The 22,169-nt window shown below is 40.9% G+C and overlaps 1 protein-coding gene across 1 annotated transcript in view; it reads left to right on the forward strand.

The window, feature by feature from the left end:
• Positions 1-20,895, forward strand: part of zdhhc8b (zinc finger DHHC-type palmitoyltransferase 8b) — a 197,256-nt gene extending 176,361 nt beyond the window's left edge. The window contains exons 3-11 of the mRNA XM_034171091.1: positions 1,200-1,357; positions 2,618-2,790; positions 4,869-4,971; positions 5,399-5,490; positions 7,133-7,265; positions 16,327-16,432; positions 18,324-18,430; positions 18,649-19,706; positions 20,274-20,895. Coding sequence (XP_034026982.1) covers positions 1,200-1,357; positions 2,618-2,790; positions 4,869-4,971; positions 5,399-5,490; positions 7,133-7,265; positions 16,327-16,432; positions 18,324-18,430; positions 18,649-19,706; positions 20,274-20,406 — 2,063 coding nt within the window. The 3' untranslated portion in view covers positions 20,407-20,895. The remainder of the gene's footprint in view (positions 1-1,199; positions 1,358-2,617; positions 2,791-4,868; positions 4,972-5,398; positions 5,491-7,132; positions 7,266-16,326; positions 16,433-18,323; positions 18,431-18,648; positions 19,707-20,273) is intronic.
• Positions 20,896-22,169: the final 1,274 nt, after the last annotated feature.

The raw sequence follows: 22,169 nt of genomic DNA on the forward strand, positions 1-22,169 counted from the left end.
AATCGACTTGTAATGATTCAAGTGTCTTTTGCTTTCTGTAAATGTGTTCAGAAAGCTGGATGTCCCTGCAAATCTGATTTTACTGTGTAATTATTTTCTCAGGCTGAACCTCTTTGCAAATCATTTAAGAAATCTGCCCTTTGATCAGCTGAAAGACGTTTTGTTTTCCACTGCCACCGAGCAAAAACTTCTTCTTCTTCTTCAACAATGTGGTGCCACGTACAGACATATCATCAAGGTGTCTGAGACGAGGAGGACTTTGGATTTCGGTTACCTGAGTAGGTCAAGTTAAACGCGTCTTATTTCTTTGGATAAAATGTATTTGTCTCTCGGAGTATTTTCCCTCCCTGCAGACAGAGTTTCATTTAAGGTGCTTCTAAAATGAATCATAAACACGAGTTTAACTACAAAGAGAGAAAACCACGCCCAAAGGAGCAATGGCGGAAAACCTCCTCTAATTTTCAAGCCGCCAATTGGTGCCCAGCTTGTGTTTTTGTAGGCTGCAGCTCATTTAGGAACAAAGTTATAGCCTACAAACTGCTTTTCGAGAGATTTTCTTCAAGTTTACGTTTGATGTCGACCGCAGTGAAAGTAGGTCGCTGACATAAAAATGTGGAGGACAACATGAGTCCACATTTTGGATTTTGTTTGATCATGCATACTCATTGAGGAGCACTCTGCATTGTGTGCCCATGTGGCCCTGGACGTGGGATGTGTTCCGTCTGCATTGGAGCTTTTGAACCCCAGAACATGCTTGTGGGATGTGGGACACTTTGGATGGGGTTGTAACTGGGAAGTGTCTTAATTTTGGTGACTCACCTGGCTTTGTTGCAACTGCCAGTTGGCACAGCCTGGAATCTGGTCTTTGCCTCCAGGTTGTCCAGTCAGGCCATCTGTCATTGTGAGCACTGGACTATATACGATTGCTTATCTGCAACATTTCTATCACTGCATGTTCTGACAGTTCTCTGTTGCACTTTTGTTTGATTTTGTTAGGATGGCCAAAGCAGATGGACACTCCACTGAGTCTTGTCTGCTTGAGGTTTCTTCCTGTAAAATCAGTTTTCCCTTCCCACTGTAATATGTGCGTGTGATGTACATTTAATGCTATGCAGCCATGTTTGCTCGACTCTTTTTCTCAATCAGCCTCCACAGTAAAAGTCTGTGTATTGTTATTCTGTTTGTGTGTTTCCCCGCAGCGAACGAGGACGAGGACAAGGACGATGATTTCCGAGCGCCGCTCTACAAGAACGTGGAGATCAAGGGCATCCAGGTCCGGATGAAGTGGTGCGCCACCTGTCACTTCTACAGGCCGCCACGCTGCTCGCATTGCAGTGTCTGTGACAACTGTGTGGAGGTCTGTGTGTGTGAACAGGAGTGCACATGTGCATGCAAATAAACTGATATTCCCAAAAGTACATGTGTGCACTCAGGCAGAGATTAAAATATGTTTGCATTGATGAGAGGTTTTTTTTTTTATCTAAAAGTCTGGTAACAAGTCAGAGCTGTGCATGTGTGACATGAATGTCATGCAGTTTTTTTTACTTCAAATATTGAAGTTTAAATGTCTACTGAGTTGTTAAATACTGACAAAATTAATGTAATGAATGATATTAATAGACTCATGAAAGGTGTCAAGACATGTATCAGTATTTACTTTGGAAACCTCAAGTCAGTTTTATAATAAAAAAGTAGTATGTGGACATTTTTTGACTATGCAAAGTCAGAAACACGTACGCACATATCAGAAAACTTTAGAAGTTTTGTGCAGCTCACTTCCAGATCTGAAAATCTTTTCAGGCCTACCCAAAACTTTAATCATAATTTAGAGCGATACTTGTCCAAAGTACTACTTATATATTTTGTGTTAAATTAGATCAGATAAATGAAAAATAACACATTTACATCACATGGCATTGTTTTATTACAACAAATTATTTGTTAATAATAGTCAAGTATTTTTGGGGTAATTTGAATCAAAGATGCGTTTATTTTGAATGACCTCAAGCCACCTGCAGTGCCTCGATTGCTCAAAAGAGGCAGTGGCCCACACTTTGAGACTCATTGCTGTATAAAATTACCTAGTTGTGAATAGTGTTCACTGATCTTTTTTCAGAAAGCCTTTGTTTGGTTGGTTGTTTTAAACACCAAACCATTGATTATGTAGATTCACAAGATATTTATTAATCTGCTGCTTGTTAATCTTGATTGTCTACAGACAGACTTTGGAAATGAAAGAACAAACAGACAAGCTCATTTCAAGCTGTATGTAATTTCAGCTATACAGGCTCCTAATTTCCATTATCCATGTACCATCTGCGAACCATGCAGCAGGCGGCCGGCGGGTCAGCTGCATAGGTATTTTGATTCGACCACCATAGGTATTCGACCACCATAATGAAAATAAACATATTCAACATGAAGACAGTCTAATTAACTATTTTATTTTATTATGGTGGTCGGATATAAAATTGAAAATTATAGTTTGTTGTTTATAACAGTAAAGTGGCAGACAACTTAAAGCTTAACAGAGTTGTGTTTTTGGCCCTGTCGCTTTAATACCTAATCAAAAGCAGCATAACTGTGGAGGAAATAACCTGACTCTGTCCCTGTCCAGGACTTTGACCATCACTGTCCATGGGTGAACAACTGCATTGGCCGGAGGAACTACCGCTTCTTCTTCCTGTTCTTGTTGTCCCTGACGGTGCACATGGTGGGAGTTTTTGCCTTTGGTCTCATCTTTGTCCTCCATCACCGAGAGCGACTGAGTGCACTGCACACCACCGTCACGTATCCTTTGATCTGCAACAACCTGACTCTGAAGAGGAGTTTTATTGAAATAGATTGTTGGAATAATTTTGTGGCTGGAAACAAGTGAGCAAAGTATGATGATGATTTGGCTGCAGGTTGTAAATAATTGTATTATTATTGTTATTATCAAAGGGGCCAAAACCTACACCTTTTCAGCAAGGTGGTTTAGGACAGAGGTGGGCAGCAGTGTACCAAGAAGGGCCAAGACGATGCCTCAGCAGGTGGTTTAGTCAGTGGTGGGCACAGTTCTGCTAATCTCTAACCGCTAATTATTAAAGCCCATGTTTTCATTAGCGGATTAGCTCTTCAGATAACTTTGAAAACCATCAGCGGACCAATTAGCTGCTGATTAATTTAGGTCCGATCATTTTTAGACTGCTAACATATTTTTGCAGGCATAGTGAATAAAGCTTAACAGTTAAAAACAGTTGTGAAGTCTGAAATCATAGATTTTAGTGCCTGCCTGTACATGTTTTATAGCAGACAGACAGCTATTAGAGGTACAGCTCCATCCTCTGCAGGCAGAGAATAATATATATATATATAAAAAAAAAAGATAATTTCTCTTCACACCATACAGACTCGCCGGCATATCACCCAAGTCATGCACAGGCAGATTGTTTTGACTTATGGTTAAAATTTTAAACAAACTAATTCCAGACAAGTTATTTAAAATAATGTCACGTCTGTCATTTTATAGAGTGAAAACATCAGCTATATGTTTTAGTTTTAAAGTAATGCACTAATTTTGAAGGTTTTAACGTTTAGACACACATGCCGCAGTGCATTGTGGGTAAATTCTTTTCTTGACATGAGTGCTTAGTTGATTAGTACAACACACAATTTACTGAAATGTGTGATGGGTTTTACAAATAAATCTGTATTTGTAAATGTCATTTGTTTTTCATTTGTAAAAAAAAAAGAAGGCAATTTGAAAATTGAAAATTCTGTTTAAGTGGATTCAGCAGTGTTCACTCTTATCAGTGTTTTTTTTTTTTGGCATTAATAGTGGGTGTGACTATTTCCAGTGCAATTGTTTCTACTGACAAACATTTGTGGCTTCAACGCTTTAAAATCAACCGAGTCCAGGGCCCAGTTTCATAAAGCAGTCTAATCTTTTAGTCTACAAAACTTACTTAGTCGACTAAGGTTAGTCACCCACCATTATCCATCTAATCTCCGTTTCACATCAATGGCTAAACTTGTAGATTAGCTGTTTTACGTTAGTCAATGATTTTGACGGTCATAGCAACCTCGTGAGTGCTGTTGCCAGGAAATGCCTCCAATGCGCGACAGTTTTGTTTACTTCTGAGTTGGTCCATCTGCTACAACCATGGCCGAGTCTGCCATAGCAGAGGAGAAGTGCTCCCAACCCCGGCATCCGTAAACATCTCCAATGGATTATTCCAGTCCCGGAACACCTGCTCCCACTGCAAGGCAAGTTTTGTTGACTTTTATAAGATTAGTCTCATCTGTACCATGCTAAAAACTTTATTCGTGTAACGTGAAACTTTAACTGACGAAGTGCTTTGTGCAACGACTAACATCAAAAGATGAGTCGACTAAGTGAGTTTAGTCCACTAAACAAGATTAGACTGCTGTATGAAACTGAGCCCTGATCTCATCCCAGATTATCTCAGTCTTAAAAGTATTCCTTAACACGGTGAAATGGGGGTGTTTATGCTAAATTATACTAATATCTGCAGTTATTACTGTGATTTAAATAAAACTTGACACGATGTAGGCCATCCCTGGCGTTCAGTTCTCATCCAAAAACAGGACAAGGATCCCAATTCTAAATTGAACTTTTTTTCCGACCTGTCTTTGTTCTTATTCCTAAATGTGAACTTAAAACAAAGAGGACACTAACATATGTTACACTGCAGTCTTTGATTAACATTAAATAACTGATCTGAATCTACTGAGCAGGAATACTGTACATTTGAGGCGGTGTCACACTAGTTGCCACATTTCGATGCATGGAACTAAACATGTGTGACGGCCTGTAGACTGATCTCTGTTGGTGTTGTTGCTGCCCTTGACCTTTTTGTGTCCAGTCTGGTGGTGATGTGCATTGCTGGGCTTTTCTTTATTCCAGTCATGGGACTCACAGGTTTCCACATGGTGCTGGTGGCTCGAGGCCGAACGACCAATGAGCAGGTGAGGAGACACCGGGCAGTGATCTGCTGACTCGTGTGTTCTCAAATGTCAACACAGAAACGGTTACCTGACCATATGTGGTCTGGAGACGATCAACAAAACCTGTGTCATACGGGGATGTACAGACCCTGTCAGGACTAATCCACAGATTCACAAACGTGAATAAGGATATTTTCTTATGACATCTTATATTAAGTCATTTGTCACAGAATGAATGATTCATACAATGAAAATGTGTCAGTCATTTACATGCATTTTTTTTTTTTGCTGTGTTACCTCATAGTGGTAGTTAGACACACTGTACACATACGTGTGCACACACAGGAGGACAGTCTGACAGTAATGAATGTGTGAAAGAGTGTTTGGGCCTGTTTACATGTCAGCCTTGTGCTTTCTTTGACTTTCAATGAGGTGCTGTGTTCCTCAGGTGACGGGCAAGTTTCGTGGAGGAGTAAATCCCTTCACCAAGGGTTGCTGTGGCAACATGGAGTACGTCTTGTGCAGTCCCCTAGCACCGAGGTAAGATGATTTATTTGGTTCTGAATTTTATACAATTCATCCTATTTTCAGTCAGTAAACATTCCATTACTCATTTTTAGAATTAATACTGTTACAGTTGGTAAGGTTAGACCTTGTTTGAAGTGCCTTAAGGCAACTTTGTTAGGATTTGGCACTATATAAATGAAAATAAATTGAAATTGAAATTACAGTCAAATATTCTTCCTCCTGCCTTCTAAATAATATGCACATATATGCTTTGATGGAATATATTGTTTGTGCACGTATGTATGCATATGTAGCGGCGTTGTGACTCATCAAAGATATGCATGCAGTGATTTACCCTCTGAGCACTGAGCAGTGAGAGCAGGCTGTCTGTATGAGTGGGTGCACATGGAGGTGTGCACCCAGTTCTGGCTGAAAGCAGACAAATTCCCCTCGGGGAAGGCAGATGGCAGAGAGAATCAAATCACTCTGTAGAACAACGGTTCATGGGAAAGAGTGCAGAGCTCATTGAAACACGTTTTCACACATACAACGTTGCTCAGACCCACGACACCACTTACCCCTCCTGTTGGGACACGTCTTTTTATATAAGAATCAACACTGACAACAGTTACGGATGGTCATACACCATATGTTTGGTTTACTGAACCACTCTGGCAACTGGCCTATGAAATGTAATGTTTTCTTCCAAATTTTCCCAAGTGCTTTTTATCCCCTGCTGACCAAAGGGCCAAAGGCGTTTATGTTGTGGCGATTTCCATCCATCTGTCCCAAAAAGGATATAAGCATTCTGAAATCAACTCCTCTCACATTTTTAGGAGGACTTTTGTGAAACTTGATACAGGTCCTTGTTGTAGGTTGGTAACACACATATTGTAATATTGTACACATTGGCACATTTTGGCAGAGTTATGGTCCTTGATTAACAAAGCTAGACTACATCTGTTTCTTGAGTGGGTGCCTGCATTCTGAAGTCAACTCCTCACATATTTATGACAAATTTCATGAAAACTGGTACAAGCCTTTGAAATATTATCAGAATGTAGCAAGCACTTGTACCAAAGCAGCATTTGCCAGCGTGGGAAATTTGCCAGAGTATCTCTTGTTTAACAGAGCAAGGAATTTTCAACACAGCATTTATAAACATCCTAGTTTTGTTTTGAATGCTTACATTATTTTACTTTGTACACAGAAACAAAATTATTTCACAAAAACTAAAAACTACCAGGGTCATAATTACTAGCCCCTTCAAGAACTGTCCTTTTTGTTGAACCACTGTTGTGCAATGATGTGCTTTAACTTTGTAATGGTCACAGCTTGTAAAACTCCAGTGCCACAGTTTCTGAGACCTGCCCTCTCCAGACTGATTTATCTTACAGTACCATACTGTTTTTATTTCTTAATGATAAAAGTAAATGAAGACCAAGATGTACTCAGTTACTTGTAAAGATTCATCTACTTGTCTCAAGAAAACTAGTCACTATGTACGTATGTATACACATGGCAATTCCTAAGTAGTTGGAGTGCAGATCTTGATTGTTTCAATTCAGCTCCACTGTGATGATGTACAGAGGCAAAATTAAAATTGGTCCTGACTATATACTGAAGATCACATTAAAACATTTTTTGTTCTTGCATATTGTTCATTTCCATGCAGGTACACTACAGATCCCAGAAAAAAGGCCCCCATCAAACTTCAGCCTCCATTCATCAGACCAGAGCTCTCAGACAGACAAATCACTGTCAGGGTCAGCAACAATGGCATCCATGGCACCATTGTCAGCTCCAAGGTGATTGGATTAGTCATTTTGCTGTGATTCTGCCAAATGTTGACATGTATGGAGCAAATAGCAAATCAATGGTTGCCGTCAATACCACAAAAAGTAAAACTGCGAAAATGTGGTAAAAATTTATTATGTAGTAGAGCTGTATTGCCAAGGCTCCCTTCACTCACTCATCTTCAACCGCTTACTACAATTAAGGGTCACACGGAGCTGGAGCCTATCCCAGCAGTCACAGGATGTGAGGCGGGGTACACCCTGGACAGGACGCCAGTCTGTCACAGGGCCACATATAGACAAACACATTCACACCCGCACGCACACCTATGGACAATCCAATTCACCTAACCTGGATGTCTTTGGATGTGGAAGGAAGTCAGAGCATCCATATAGAACCCACACAAACACAGGGAGAACATGCAAACTCCACACAGAAAGGCCACAGTTGGGAATCGATCCCATGACCTTCTTGCTGTGAGGCAACAGTGCTAACCACTATGCCACCCAGGCTCCCTTTATTCTTATGAATATTTTATCTATATTATAATAGCCAAGTGGCCTATTTGTGTGTGTGTGTGTGTGTGTGTGTGTGTGTGTGTGTGTGTGTGTGTGTGTGTGTGTGTGTGTGTGTGTGTGTGTGTGTGTATGGCTTTGATCACGGTGAAACCAGGGAGAGCTGACATTTGCCGTTCAGTATGCGTATGTATTTTAGGTCACAGATGAACACTGCGGAAACAGAAAGTTAATGGGACAAATATTTTTTGAGAAATTGGCAATTGGAAATTGGAGTTTGGAGGTTTTAAATGTTGTTTTTTGTGGTTCATGTTACTTTAATAGTGCTGTTAATGTTATTAATTTATTGTGTTTTGTAGTTCAATTGGTTTAGTCAGTTTAGTTAAGTGTTATGTTGCTATTACTATGAGTGACTTAAGTGCCATGCTTCCGGCACCATAACTGAAAAGTGTAGTGTTTTTAATGTATTCCACCACAGTCTCTCTTTGTCAAATTAAAAGTGCCTGCTTACAGCAGAATGCAAAAAAAAAAAAAGCTCTGTGTGTGTGCGTACGCATACCCACGCAGAGTGGGTCTTAGTGGCCCAAGTGGCCCTTAGTGCTTTTCTGGTTTGGCTGGGCTTTGAATCAAGGCTCTTCTGTTCTTAAGCCCAACGCTTAACCACAAGACCATCATCTCCCCAAAGTTCAACGTATTCCAGTGCAAATTCATCGGTTTCTTTTGACAATATCGAACAAACTTCTGTGACACAACATTTATGTATTTTGGATCAGTTAATTAATTAATTCATTAATTAATTGAATTAATTATGTATTTTGGATCAATGATAAATGCCACCAAAACTGAATGTTGATAAGACTAATATTTTTAGAGAAACTACATATATTAGCTAACAACACTGACTGTTGACCCTGTCACGGGGACAGGCCCACTGCAGGCATGAGGAATGCTGGATGACCCCTGCTTGTGGTGTTGACGCCTGTGTGGACTTCTCATCTTCTTTATATTATTATGTTGTTTGATTTCCTGTTTTCTGTTTCTTCAGCTTTGTAAAACTTTTCAAAACCTTGTAACTGTTAGAATGGCCTAAGCAGTGTGTCACCCCTTTGACTCTGGTCTGCTTGAGGTTGTGCTTTCTCTAGGGCAGGGGTGGCCAAGTTCGGTCCTCGAGAGCCACCTTCCTGACACTCTTAGTTGGCTCCCTGCTCCAACACACCTGAATCCAATGAAAGGCTCATTAAAAGTCTGCTAATGAGTCTTTCATTGGATTCAGGTGTGTTGGAGCAGGGAGCCAACTAAGAGTGTCAGGAAGGTTGCTCTCAAGGACCGAACTTGGCCACCCCTGCTCTAGGGGTTGGTAAGGTTAGACCTTACTTGTGTGAAGCACCTTGAGGCAGTATTTGTTGTGATTTGGTGTTATATAAATGAAAATAAAATAATTTCTTTTAAATTAAATTGATATTTACATTCTGGATTCACATGCCAATCCAGCAGAAATTGAAATGGAAAGTACTGAACAATAATTTGAAGAGTTCTCTCCCTTATTCCAGCATATACGCAAAGATAATAATAATAAGTGGCTTATTAACTCAGTATGTGTTGCCACATGTTGAGTTTTGTGTTGGACAAACTATTTTAAGACATTTATTAGGTCTACTTGTGCATAGTTTTGGAGCTTTAGGTGTTGTTGCTACGAGCTTTATTACTAATATTAGGCTGAAGCTCATAGAACTATGCGTAATAAATATTAACATTACAAGGGAAAACCACCTCTCCGTAGCTAGTTAAGTGGTGTTCTATGTGGTTTCAGTGCAGCTATAAAAAATCCACTATTACTGTATTATCCATCATGACTTTTATTATCCATCCACTTTTGTTCATGATATGGCACACACACACACACACACACACACACACACACACACACACACACACACACACACACACACACATATATATATATATATATATATATATATATATATATATATATATGAATGTTGATAAGTTTTCTGATGATTACAATAAACTTTGATTAAAGAATCCTAATTTTTAGACTGGAGTATTTGTCCCAACTGAGAAGAAAAGGGGAGAATGTGTCAAAGTACTAAAAGAAAGAAAGGAAATAAATGAAACTGCTAATCATGGCAGACATAGACTAGGAGGGATGAAGGTTACATTATCTGGAGAAGAAAAATAAGAAAATGAGAGAATCAAATCAGTTATTACTCCAAATTGTTCATGTTCTAATACGCTGTCTGTGTGCAGACCACATAACTTGCGAGTGGTAAGATGGCCACCAGTTTGCTTCAGCTGTGTGAGCGTGTGGGCCAATGAGCTATCCAGTATTATATTCAGATCAGTGGTGTGTGTCTGATATTATTTAGTAAGATGACTGATGTCCTGTCCAAGGAGAGACGTAGACTCTCATCAGTGGCACGCTGCATAATCTGGAGATAAGCACCAGTATCATTGCTTATACTTTGTCTTATAAATAGAGGACATTTACAGTGGGGTAAAAAAGTATTTAGTCAGTCCATGATTGTGCAAGTTCTCCTACTTAGAAAGATGACAGAGGTCTGTAATTTTCATCATAGGTACACTTCAACTATGAGAGAAAAAAATGAGGAAAAAAATCCAGGAAATAACATTGTAGGATTTTTAAAGAATTTATTTGTAAATTATGGTGGAAAATAAGTATTTGGTCAATAACAAAAGTTCAACTCAATACTTTATAACATAATCTTTGTTGGCAATGACAGAGGTCATTTCCTGTAAGTCTTCACTAGTCACTTCCTCCAAACCATCAACATGTCTATTAGACCCCATTCCTACCAGGCTACTCAAGGAAGCCCTACCATTAATTAATGCTTCAATCTTAAATATGATCAATCTATCTTTATTAGTTGGCTGTGTACCACAGGCTTTTAAGGTGGCAGTAATTAAACCACTACTTAAAAAGCCATCACTTGACCCAGCTATCTTAGCTAATTATAGGCCAATCTCCAACTTTCCTTTTCTCTCAAAGATTCTTGAGAGGGTAGTTGTAAAACAGCTAACTGATCATCTGCAGAGGAATGGTCTATTTGAAGAGTTTCAGTCAGGTTTCAGAATTCATCATAGTACAGAAACAGCATTAGTGAAGGTTACAAATGATCTTCTTATGGCCTCAGACAGTGGACTCATCTCTGTGCTTGTCCTGTTAGACCTCAGTGCAGCTTTTGATACTGTTGACCATAAAATTTTATTACAGAGATTAGAGCATGCCATAGGTATTAAAGGCACTGTGCTGCAGTGGTTTGAATCATATTTATCTAATAGATTACAATTTGTTCATGTAAATGGGAAGTCTTCTTCACGGACTAAGGTTAATTATGGAGTTCCACAAGGTTCTGTGCTAGGACCGATTTTATTCACTTTATACATGCTTCCCTTAGGCAGTATTATTAGAAAGCATTGCTTAAATTTTCATTGTTACGCAGATGATACCCAGCTTTATCTATCCATGAAGCCAGAGGACACACACCAATTAGTTAAACTGCAGGAATGTCTTTCAGACATAAAGACATGGATGACCTCTAATTTCCTGCTTTTAAATTCAGATAAAACTGAAGTTATTGTACTTGGCCCCACAAATCTTAGAAACATGGTGTCTAACCAGATCCTTACTCTGGATGGCATTACCCTGACCTCCAGTAATACTGTGAGAAATCTTGGAGTCATTTTTGATCAGGATATGTCATTCAATGCGCATATTAAGCAAATATGTAGGACTGCTTTTTTGCATTTGTGCAATATCTCTAAAATTAGAAAGGTCTTGTCTCAGAGTGATGCTGAAAAGCTAATTCATGCATTTATTTCTTCTAGGCTGGACTATTGTAATTCATTATTATGAGGTTGTCCTAAAAGTTCCCTGAAAAGCCTTCAGTTAATTCAAAATGCTGCAGCTAGAGTACTGACAGGGACTAGAAGGAGAGAGCATATTTCACCCATATTGGCTTCTCTTCATTGGCTCCCTGTTAATTCCAGAACAGAATTTAAAATTCTTCTTTTTACTTATAAGGTTTTGAATAATCAGGTCCCATCTTATCTTAGGGACCTCATAGTACCATATCACCCCAATAGAGCGCTTCGCTCTCAGACTGCAGGCTTACTTGTAGTTCCTAGGGTTTTTAAGAGTAGAATGGGAGGCAGAGCCTTCAGCTTTCAGGCTCCTCTCCTGTGGAACCAGCTCCCAATTTGGATTAGGGAGACAGACACCCTCTCTACTTTTAAGATTAAGCTTAAAACTTTCCTTTTTGCTAAAGCTTATAGTTAGGGCTGGATCAGGTGACCGTGAACCATCCCTTAGTTATGCTGCTATAGACTTAGACTGCTGGGGGGTTCCCATGATGCACTGAGTGTTTCTTTTTTTTCTTTTTTTCACCTCTTTTTGCTCTGTATGCACGACTCTGCTTTTAATCATTAGTGATTGATCTCTGCTCTCTTCCACAGCATGTCTTTTTCCTGATTCTCTCCCCTCAGCCCCAACCAGTCCCAGCAGAAGACTGCCCCTCCCTGAGCCTGATTTTGCTGGAGGTTTCTTCCTGTTAAAAGGGAGTTTTTCCTTCCCACTGTCGCCAAGTGCTTGCTCATAGGGGGTCGTTTTGACCGTTGGGGTTTTTCTGTAATTATTGTATGGCTTTTGCCTTACAATATAAAGCGCCATGGGCAACTGTTTGTTGTGATTTGGCGCTATATAAATAAAATTGATTTGATTTGATTTGATTCATCGGGTTTGCACACACTGTCGCTGGTATTTTGGCCCATTCCTCCATGCAGATCTCCTCTAGAGCAGTGATGTTTTGGGGCTGTCGCTGGGCAACACAGACTTTCAACTCCCTCAACAAATTTTCTATGGGGTTGAGGTCTGGAGACTGGCGAGGCCACTCCAGGACCTTGAAATGCTTTTTACGGAGCCACTCCTTCATTGCCCGAGCGGCGTGTTTGGGATCATTGTCATGCTGGAAGACCCAGCCACGTTGCATCTTCAATGCTCTCACTGATGGAAGGAGGTTTTGCCTTAAAATCTCACGATACCTGGCCACGTTCATTCTTCCCTTAGCACAGATCAGTCGTCATGTCCCCTTTACAGAAAAACAGCCCCAAAGCATGATGTTTCCACCCCCATGCTTCACAGTAGGTATGTTCTTGGAATGCAACTCAGCATTCTTCTTCATCCAAACACAACAAGTTGTTTTTACCAAAAAGTTCTATTTTGGTTTCATCTGACCACATGATATTCTTGCAATCCTCTTGTGGATCATCCATGTGTTCTCTGGCAAGCTTCAGATGGGCCTGAACATGTACTGGCTAAGCAGGGGGACACGCCTGGCACTGCAGGATTTGAGTCCCTCTCTGCATAGTGTGTAGCCTTTGTTACTTTGGTCCCAGCTCTCTGTAGGTCATTCATCATGTCCCTCCGTGTAGTACTGGGATTTTTGTTCACCGTTCTCGTGATCATTTTGACACCACGGGATGACATCTTGTGTGGAGCCCCAGATCAAGGGAGATTATCAGTGGTCTTGTATGTCTTCCATTTTCTTACAATTGCTCCCACAGTTGATTTTTTCACACCAACCTGCTTGACTAGGGTAGATTCACTCTTCCCAGCCTAGTGCAGGTCTACAGTTTTTTCCTGGTGTCCTTTGGCAGTTCTGTGGTCTTGGCCATGGTTGAGTTTGGAGCTGACTGTTTGAGGCTGTGGATAGGTGTCTTTTATACAGATAACAAGTTCCAACAGATGACATTAATACAGGTAACAGGTGGAGGACAGAAGAGGTTCTTAAAGAAGAAGTTACAGGTCTGTGAGATCCAGAAATCTTGCTTGATTGTGGTTGACCAAATACTTATTTTCCACCATAATTTACAAATAAATTCTTTAAAAATCCTACAATTTGATTTCCTGGATTTTTTTTTCTCATTTTGTCTCTCATCGTTGAAGTGTACGTATGTTGAAAATTACAGACCTCTCTCATCTTTCTAAGTCAGAGAACTTGCACAATCATGGACTGACTAAATACTTTTTTACCCCACTGTATGTAGAATGACTACTTTGAGGAACTGGGTGAAGATGCACCTAACTCATATGAAGTCCCATGTCACCTTTTTGTTGGTTACATGACCTTTGAATTTGGGTGACATTGAAAGGTCAGATTCAAGGTCATAACAGTTTGGTGCCTTTTTAGGTGGAAGGGTTGTGTGTTAGTAAAGTGGGCCAAATTTGAACCCCCGCAGTGTTAATCATGTGCTACATGCCTTTTCCCATCTTTATTTCCACTGTCACTATAATAAAATTTGGGAAAAAAAGAAGTGCTCAAAAATATATTCAACATAATGTGCCAATTATTATTTCTCTGCAAATAGGACCTCCAGCAGGTTACACTGCATGTTAGCTTTGCACTTTGTGTTGACGGGATATTTAAAGTAAATACTGAACGAGGCGTTTAGTGTTTTTGGAACATTAAGTACAATCCCAATTCCAATGAAGTTGGGACATTGTGTAAAATGTAAATTAAAACAGAATACAATGATTTGCAAATCCTCTTCAACCTATATTCAACTGAATACACCACAAAGACAAGATATTTAATGTTCAAACTGATAAACTTTGTTGTTTTTGTGCAAATATTTGCTCATTTTGAAATGGATGTCTGCAACACATTTCAAAAAAGCTGGGACAGTGGTATGTTTACCACTGTGTTACATCACCTTTCCTTCTGACAACACTCAATAAGCGGTTGGCAACTGAGGACACTAATTGTTGAAGCTTTGTAGGTGGAATTTTTTTCCCATTCTTACTTGATGTGCGCCTTCAGTTGTTCAACAGTCCAGGGTCTCCGTTGTTGTATTTTGAGCTTCATAATGCACCACACATTTTCAATGGGTGACAGGTCTGGACTGCAGGCAGGCCAGTCTAGTACCCGTACTCTTTTACTATGAAGCCACGCTGTTGTAACGTGCAGAATGTGGCTTGGCATTGTCTTGCTGAAATAAGCAGGGACGTCCCTGAAAAAGACGTCGTTTGGATGGCAGCACATGCTGCCATCCAAACAACGTCCAACACTCCAAAACTTGCTCCAAAACTTGGATGTACCTTTCAGCATTCATGGTGCCATCACAGATGTGTAAGTTGCCCATGCCATGGGCACTAACACACCCCCATACCATCACAGATGCTGGCTTTTGAACTTTGTGCTGGTAACAATCTGGATGGTCTTTTTCCTCTTTTGTCCTGAGGACACGACATCCATGATTTCCAAAAACAATTTGAAATGTGGACTCATCAGACCACAGCACACTTTTTCACTTTGTGTCTGTCCATTTCAAATGAGCTCGGGCCCAGAGAAGGCGGTGGCGTTTCTGGATGTTGTTGATGTATGGCTTTCGCTTTGTATGGTAGAGTTTTAACTTGCACTTGTAGATGTAGCGATGAACTGTGTTAACTGACAATGGTTTTCTGAAGTGTTCCTGAGCTCATGCGGTAAGATCCTTTACACAAAGATGTCATTTTTTTAATGCAGTGCCGCTTGAGGGATCGAAGGTCACGGGCATTCAATGTTGGTTGTCAGCCTTGCCGCTTACGTGTAGAAAGTTCTCCAGATTCTCTGAATCTTCTGATTTATATTATGGACTGTAGATGATGGAATCCCTAAATTCCTTGCAATTGAACATTGAAAAACATTGTTTTTAAACTGTTGGACTAGTTTTTCCACACAGTTGTTGGTGATCCTCACCCCATATTTGCTTGTGAATGGCTGAGCCTTTTGGGGATGCTCCTTTTATACCCAATCATGACACTCACCTGTTTCCAATGGTTAGGGTTAGGTGTTTTTTGAGCATTCATCAACTTTCCCTGTCTTTTGTTGCCACTGTCCCAGCTTTTTTGAAATGTGTTGCAGGCATCCATTTCAAAAGGAGCAAATATTTGCACAAAAACAAAAAGTCTATCAGTTTGAACATTAAATATTTTGTCTTTGTGGTATATTCAATTGAATATAGGTTGAAGAGGATTTGCAAATCATTGTATCCTGTTTTTATTTACATTTCGCACAACTTCATTAGAATTGGGGTTGTACAAACGATGCTTTACCACTTCACATTAATGACCAATAGACTGGGTGGGCAGGGTTTGTTTTCAGCACAGCACAAAATGCCAACCTCAGTCACAGTATCTGCCACTGTCAACATTTCAAAGCACAACATTTCATACAAAACTGGGATGAACTAAAATCAATGGCTGCCTGAGTAAAACAACAGTTTCAAACAGACTTGAAAACTGCTTGAGATATGTAATGCACGGTCCTTTAGGATCTCTAAAGAAAAATCTAATTTATGTACATGCGTGTGTCTGATGGATTTTCTGGAAAGGCACTATGATAAACTAGAAGTCTGGATTTTTTTCAGTCATTCCAAACACCATTAGTCACTTAAAAGAATCAGCTGAAGTTCAGAAGTGGAACATCTGTAAAATGCAACTCCTGTGCTCCTATTTTAATGTCTTGTTTTCCTGCCGTAGTCTAAAAGCAGTCTGGATGGTCTGGATGACAAAGAGACCCAGCCGCCCCTGCCACCCAAAGCTGACAGGTACAACCCCCTGAAAAGCCAGCTGACCTCCAGCGAAGGTAAGAACCCTGCAGCCAGTTTAGTTCAGGTCTAGTCAGGTCTGGAAACATACTGCGTAACTGCCCCGGGCAGCCACCCAGTGCATGCCCAGTTTTAGAATTCTTTCAGGTCTCCATTTCATTTCTAACTCAAAAATATCCCTGTGTATCTGATGATGGTGTAGCAGTCCTGCTCTTGGCTCTGAGCAACAAAGGTCCCTGGTTCATTCAAAGCTGCCTCTTCCCCAGTCTTCATATACATCTAGATTTGTGTCAGGAAGGGTATCCAATAGAAAAATTTGTGCCGAATCAACTTGCAAAAGGAAAACCATTTTTCAGTTTTACAGAGAGTAGGTGTGATTTAGCAGAAGCCCTGTTCATGAGGCAGACTTGTGGTACTAACGAGCGATTTGAAGGGAACATGAGTCACTGTCTTTCTTCTGCCGATTGCACCAGTGGCGCTGCAGATGGGGGCGGACAGGACTACGGTCTCGAACCACCACTGTTAACGTGACCATTTTTAAATGTGATCTGGTCAAACAAGGAACCATGAGAATATTATTGTGTTGGAGTTATTAAAGAGTGTTCTAGTGTGTTGCATTGTGTAGTACTAAACTGTTAGTAGTACATTATACTGTACTATAAACCGGAAATAGCTGGATCCCTCTGGAGTATCTTCAGTGTCATGCTGCATTATGTCGGGGAGTGAACGCTGCCTGCGTCTCAGTGGAGCATTACTGCTTCCTGGTGGTACTTTTAAGTACTGTAGATATTAAAGTGTCAACATTTTGCTCACAGCAGTTGAATTTCTACATGCTCAGGAATAAAAATGTGGGATATTAAAGTTTTTCTAAAGGAAACCACCAACTCTAATTAACTGACGAACTGATTTTGTACAATGTGATCTGAGAAACAAAAATTCTAATTAATACAACTTATTTTGTTTTGTGTGAAGCACCTTGTGGTGACTCTGTTGTGATTTGGCGCTGTATAAAATTAATAAATTGAATTGAAAATTATCCAGTACGAAATCACAACATAATATGCCTCAAGACACTTCACAAGGGTAAGGTCTACTAACCTTAACCACCCTCTTCCCAAGCACATTGGTGTGGTAAGGAAAGTGGTAAGTGGTGATGTGGTAAGGAAAAACTCCTTTAGGCATTTTGATTATAGGAAGAAACGTCAAGCAGACCAGACTCAGAGGGGTGGCTGTCTGCTTTGGTCAGCAAAATAACAGTAAAACAAAGGACAACAAAGATTTGTCAAAGATGCAGTGATATGATGTGGTTAAGAATCCAAATACTTATTGTAGAATCCAGTGGTTACATAACCACATGTCCAGACAGTCAAGTGGTAAATTTCTTGGACCTGTGAAGACAGCTCCTTTTTTTCCCTTCTTCTTACTTCTCACATCTGGGCACTGCAGGTCTGTAGTGAATTAAATCAGATTTGTCACACTATACCTTGAGAAAGTTGTCTGTCTGTGTCTTTGTTCCATGACTATACTTTCAAGGTACTTGGGTTCATTTTCACCAAACTTGCTGTGTCCAAGTAGTCTGACTCCAGAATTGCCCTTAAGGGGATTGTTTTGGAAAGGTCAAGGTCATTGGGACCAAAGATCTAAGTTGCGATTTTCACACCAGTGCCCACTCCACTTCGCACATATATGTAGGTGGATTCTGAAAAGTCAATCATTGGGGTCATAGGTCAAAATGTAAATTTTCCACATGATTTGCACTTAACTTGGCACACGTCGAGGTGGGTTACGGAATTGTCCAGCAAAGTCAAATCTGTTTGTTGGCATACTCCTCCCAGCTTCTTTTTCTGATTTCTACCAACCAAATTTGACATTTATATTATCTCCACTCAGTGGTGGCATTAACATCTTCTTCCTGTTTGTGTGTTATAGAGAGTTCTCTCTCTGGAAAGACCCACCCACCTACCCCAGCCATGTACAAATTCAGGCCCTCTTTTGGCACCATACCCAAAGTCCACTACCACACTGCTGGTGAGAAGGTAAGACATGATCTGTTGGCAACTTTTGTATGAATCACAGTTTAATATCATGACTAAATTCATTTGGATAGGTTTCATCTTCATTTATTCTGTTCACCAACTGTACCTAAGCTGCTAGAGAATCATGAGTTCTTGCAGAAGTACTGCAGTCAAAGTTGCTGAAGACAAAGACATAGTTGTCCCTTGATTGAGCACTTTTTTCCCTCTTTGCTCCTCAGATTGTCATGCCTGATGATCGGAACACTTCAGCCATCTTGGAAGAAGGTGTACGCAGTCATGACTACCGATCTGAGCCAAACCTGGACCTGCCAGAGTACGGCAATGCTCCATTGCACCGCACCTTCCAGTCCTCTCCCCTTCAGCTGGACTCTGACCCTGTCAATCCTCGCTCAGTCAGCCTGAAGCAAGTTAACCCGCAGCTGAAGAAAGGCCAACTACCAGCTCAGACAGTCACTTCTACACCCTACAAAAGTGTCTATGTTCCCAACACACTGTCCAACCGTAACGGTAGCCTGTCCTATGACAGCCTCCTCAACCCCAGCATCTCTCCAACCAGTGAGGGCATGGCCCACCGCGGTGTTCCCCCCATGGGATTCCACTCACCATATCTGCCCACCAAGACGTGCCACATCAGGGAGCCCGAACTGCAAAGGCAAAAGGTTACCCCCACTTATAGTCCAGTGCTGCCACCTAGAGGGGTGGGGAGGCAGTCCCCTCACTCAAGGGACAGAGACCCTTCCCCAGTACGCTACGACAACCTTTCACAGACCATCATGGCTTCCATACAAGAGCGAAAGGAACTGGAGGAGAGAGAGAAGCTGCATATGCGACACGGGTGCTCACAGACTAATATCTACGTCCAGGACTCTAGAATTTTTGATGGTCCAGGGAGCTATGGTCTACCCGCCAATTCCTCCTATCCAGATGGCCCTCGAGGCCCAAGCTCCAGAGGCTCAACACCCCCAGCCTATGGAGGTTCCAGGGACAATCTGAAGAGTGTTGGGTTGGTGGGCTATGGCCAGCGAACCCCTGTGTTGCGTCATGCTGGCTCCACGCTGGGCCGTGCCCCTAGGACTTCATCCGGTTCACTACACACAGATCACAGTAGCACTAACAGCTGCCAGGGTAGAGCCACTGGGCCTGAGGCCCCTTATCGGTCCCCGGCACATCAGACCCACTCCCCTGCAATGCCCAGATCCCCGTCCTATTCCCACCAGCAGTTCTCCTACATCAGTGCTCTTGAGAGGACAGACTCGCCTCGTCTGGGTGGTCTAAGGTATGAATCGTAACATACCCCTCTTGGAATGCATGCGTTGTACTAAGCACATGGACTGGTGGCAACTGAATTTATTTCCAGTGGAAGCCCTGCTTCTTCACATGGACACAGCAACCCTACTGTGGTTGTACCTGAGGTGGTGTGTAGCATTTGTGTACATTTCCAGTCAATGCTGTGTGCTGTCCATGCACTGTTTATCTCATATCTATTCATTCATGTCTGGTGTGATTTCAAGTCTGCCTTTATAGTGAAACACTCATTAAAATGAGTTTTGTATTTTTTTTTTTAAAGTATCTCAATAAAGTTGCATGACTCCATGTGGTTTTTCTTTTTTGCATGCTTTTTCATCCTCTCCTTTAACATTCCAGCCACTTTTCTTTGCTATCAAGCACCCAGAGGATCTATGGACTATGCTGATGAATAACCTGCATGCTTTTGTGTTTGTTTAGTCTAGTAGCTTGAAACGTCTCAAGGTTGTCTACCTGGATGACAACCAAGTCACTTTTGATTGCTTGGTTTTCTGTTCACACTTTCTGCTGAAATGTTTTCTCTGTTCTTTCCATTCAGAGAGCCCATGAAAGTTAACGGGCAGATGGACTGCCACCCTGGTGCCCAGGGTACTACCCTCAGCCCAAGTCGCCACAGTAATGTCAAAAAAGTTACAGGGGTAGGAGGCACCACCTACGAGATATCAGTATGAGCTGAAACATCTCGTCCACTTCCAACTCCGACGGCAACCACTCTGCCGCAGCAAGATTCTCTCCCGTTACCTTTGTGGAGTCTAGCACCTGCTTTGGAGTTATTGTATAATCAGAGGATCTGTCTGTCGGCCCTAGTGTGGGTTTGTCTTGCCAAAAACCAGTGTTTGTTTCTTTGTACCGGAGGGCACAGCGGTACGTGTGAGGACTGTCTCGTCAACATTTCATGGCTCGTCATTGACCGTTCAGTGGAAGTGTTGTTCCCATTGTCATAAAGCGTATGTCGTCCCTTCACTCCGGTATGTGCTGAAGACTAAACTTGACTGATGTCTTCCGCAAAAAGAATGTCCATTTCCAAGACATCAAGGTGCTTCACATTAATGTGTACCGTTGACGTCATCTCCAGTATGTTTGGTGGAGGTGCAGCTTTGAGAAAACATTGTGTAGGCAACATGACAATAGCTTCATGTCACATCTGGTGGTTGAATTTGAAAATTTGAGAAAGGTTTAACCCAAACTGCAAGGAAATGCAGAAGAGGTCCAGTACACAAAGTTTATCGTTGTGCAGGAGTTGCACGGTACGGGTTCATAGGGATTTTCTCAGGAACGAGTGCAACCAGTGGAGGTGCTCACTGATATTCATTCATACATGTTGAATGTCTGTGTAGATTGTTAAAAGTGTGGGAGCAAAGCTCAGTCCCCTTTATTCCCTTCCACTAGGTGCAGTACAGTACAGATTTTTGCAAAAGTTACATATTCAAAATGAAACGTGCATAAGCGCTGGCACATAGGTTTCTTTAAAAATATTTGTTTCAAAATACCTCATCCCAATGTCTCACAATTCAGAACAAGTCTTGACTTTTGATAAAATGGCCATTTCCTGTCAACAAAAAAAGCTCCTGTTTGTGAACTGTTTTTTTGGTTTTTTTTTTTGTATGTTTGTTCCAATGACATTATTGGAGTGGTGATAGAGCTATTACTTATTGTCATTTTTAATGTAGTTTTCTTTTTATATACCCAAACTTTCAAAACATTTGATTTTTTTAAAAACATATTTAAGCCCAAGTTGGATATGTTGTATTGAGTGGTGTTTAATTCAGTAAATTATAAATTACTGTGAATAAGTATGATTCAAACAGATCAGTAAATAGCACTTGAAAATGTTGAGTGAAGAAATATTTGTATACAAAATGTCAATAACTGAACACACGCAATCCTGAGTGTGCGTGATCTATAATCAGAAACACAATACATGGACACAAATCCAGGATTGAGCTTTTCAGTGAAGCGGTCTTGAGATTTCAGAGCTAATAGTGGCTTCACACAGTTTGGTCAGAGACCTGGAGGTGACGTAAACATTACAGCAGTGACATCAAGCTGAAATCTGCCCAACTCACAGCAAGCTGTCTGGCGCAGCCTAGTGTCAAACCTTTTTTTATTTTTTAAATACCCTTCATTTGTTGATGACCATAAGATGATTTTATTTTATATACACTATATGAGAGATGACCTTTAAAGGCTCATGCCAGAATACTTGTATGCAAAGTGAGGGATTTGGTTGTTGGGCTACAGCTGCATTCTAATTAAACCATTGTTGCCTTTTTTTTTTTTTTTTTTTTTGAGGAAAATTGTACACAATGAAATACTGCTAGGAAAGTGTGTCAGTTTGCAGATTAATCAGTTAATTCTGTCCCCAGCTGGCAGGGACAGTTTGATGAATTTGGGGAAACCTGGAGACAGTGGTTCTTGACGATTTGTGAAATTC

The sequence above is a fragment of the Thalassophryne amazonica genome, chromosome 5 (assembly GCF_902500255.1).
Source record: "Thalassophryne amazonica chromosome 5, fThaAma1.1, whole genome shotgun sequence".
NCBI classification, from domain to species: Eukaryota; Metazoa; Chordata; class Actinopteri; order Batrachoidiformes; family Batrachoididae; genus Thalassophryne; species Thalassophryne amazonica.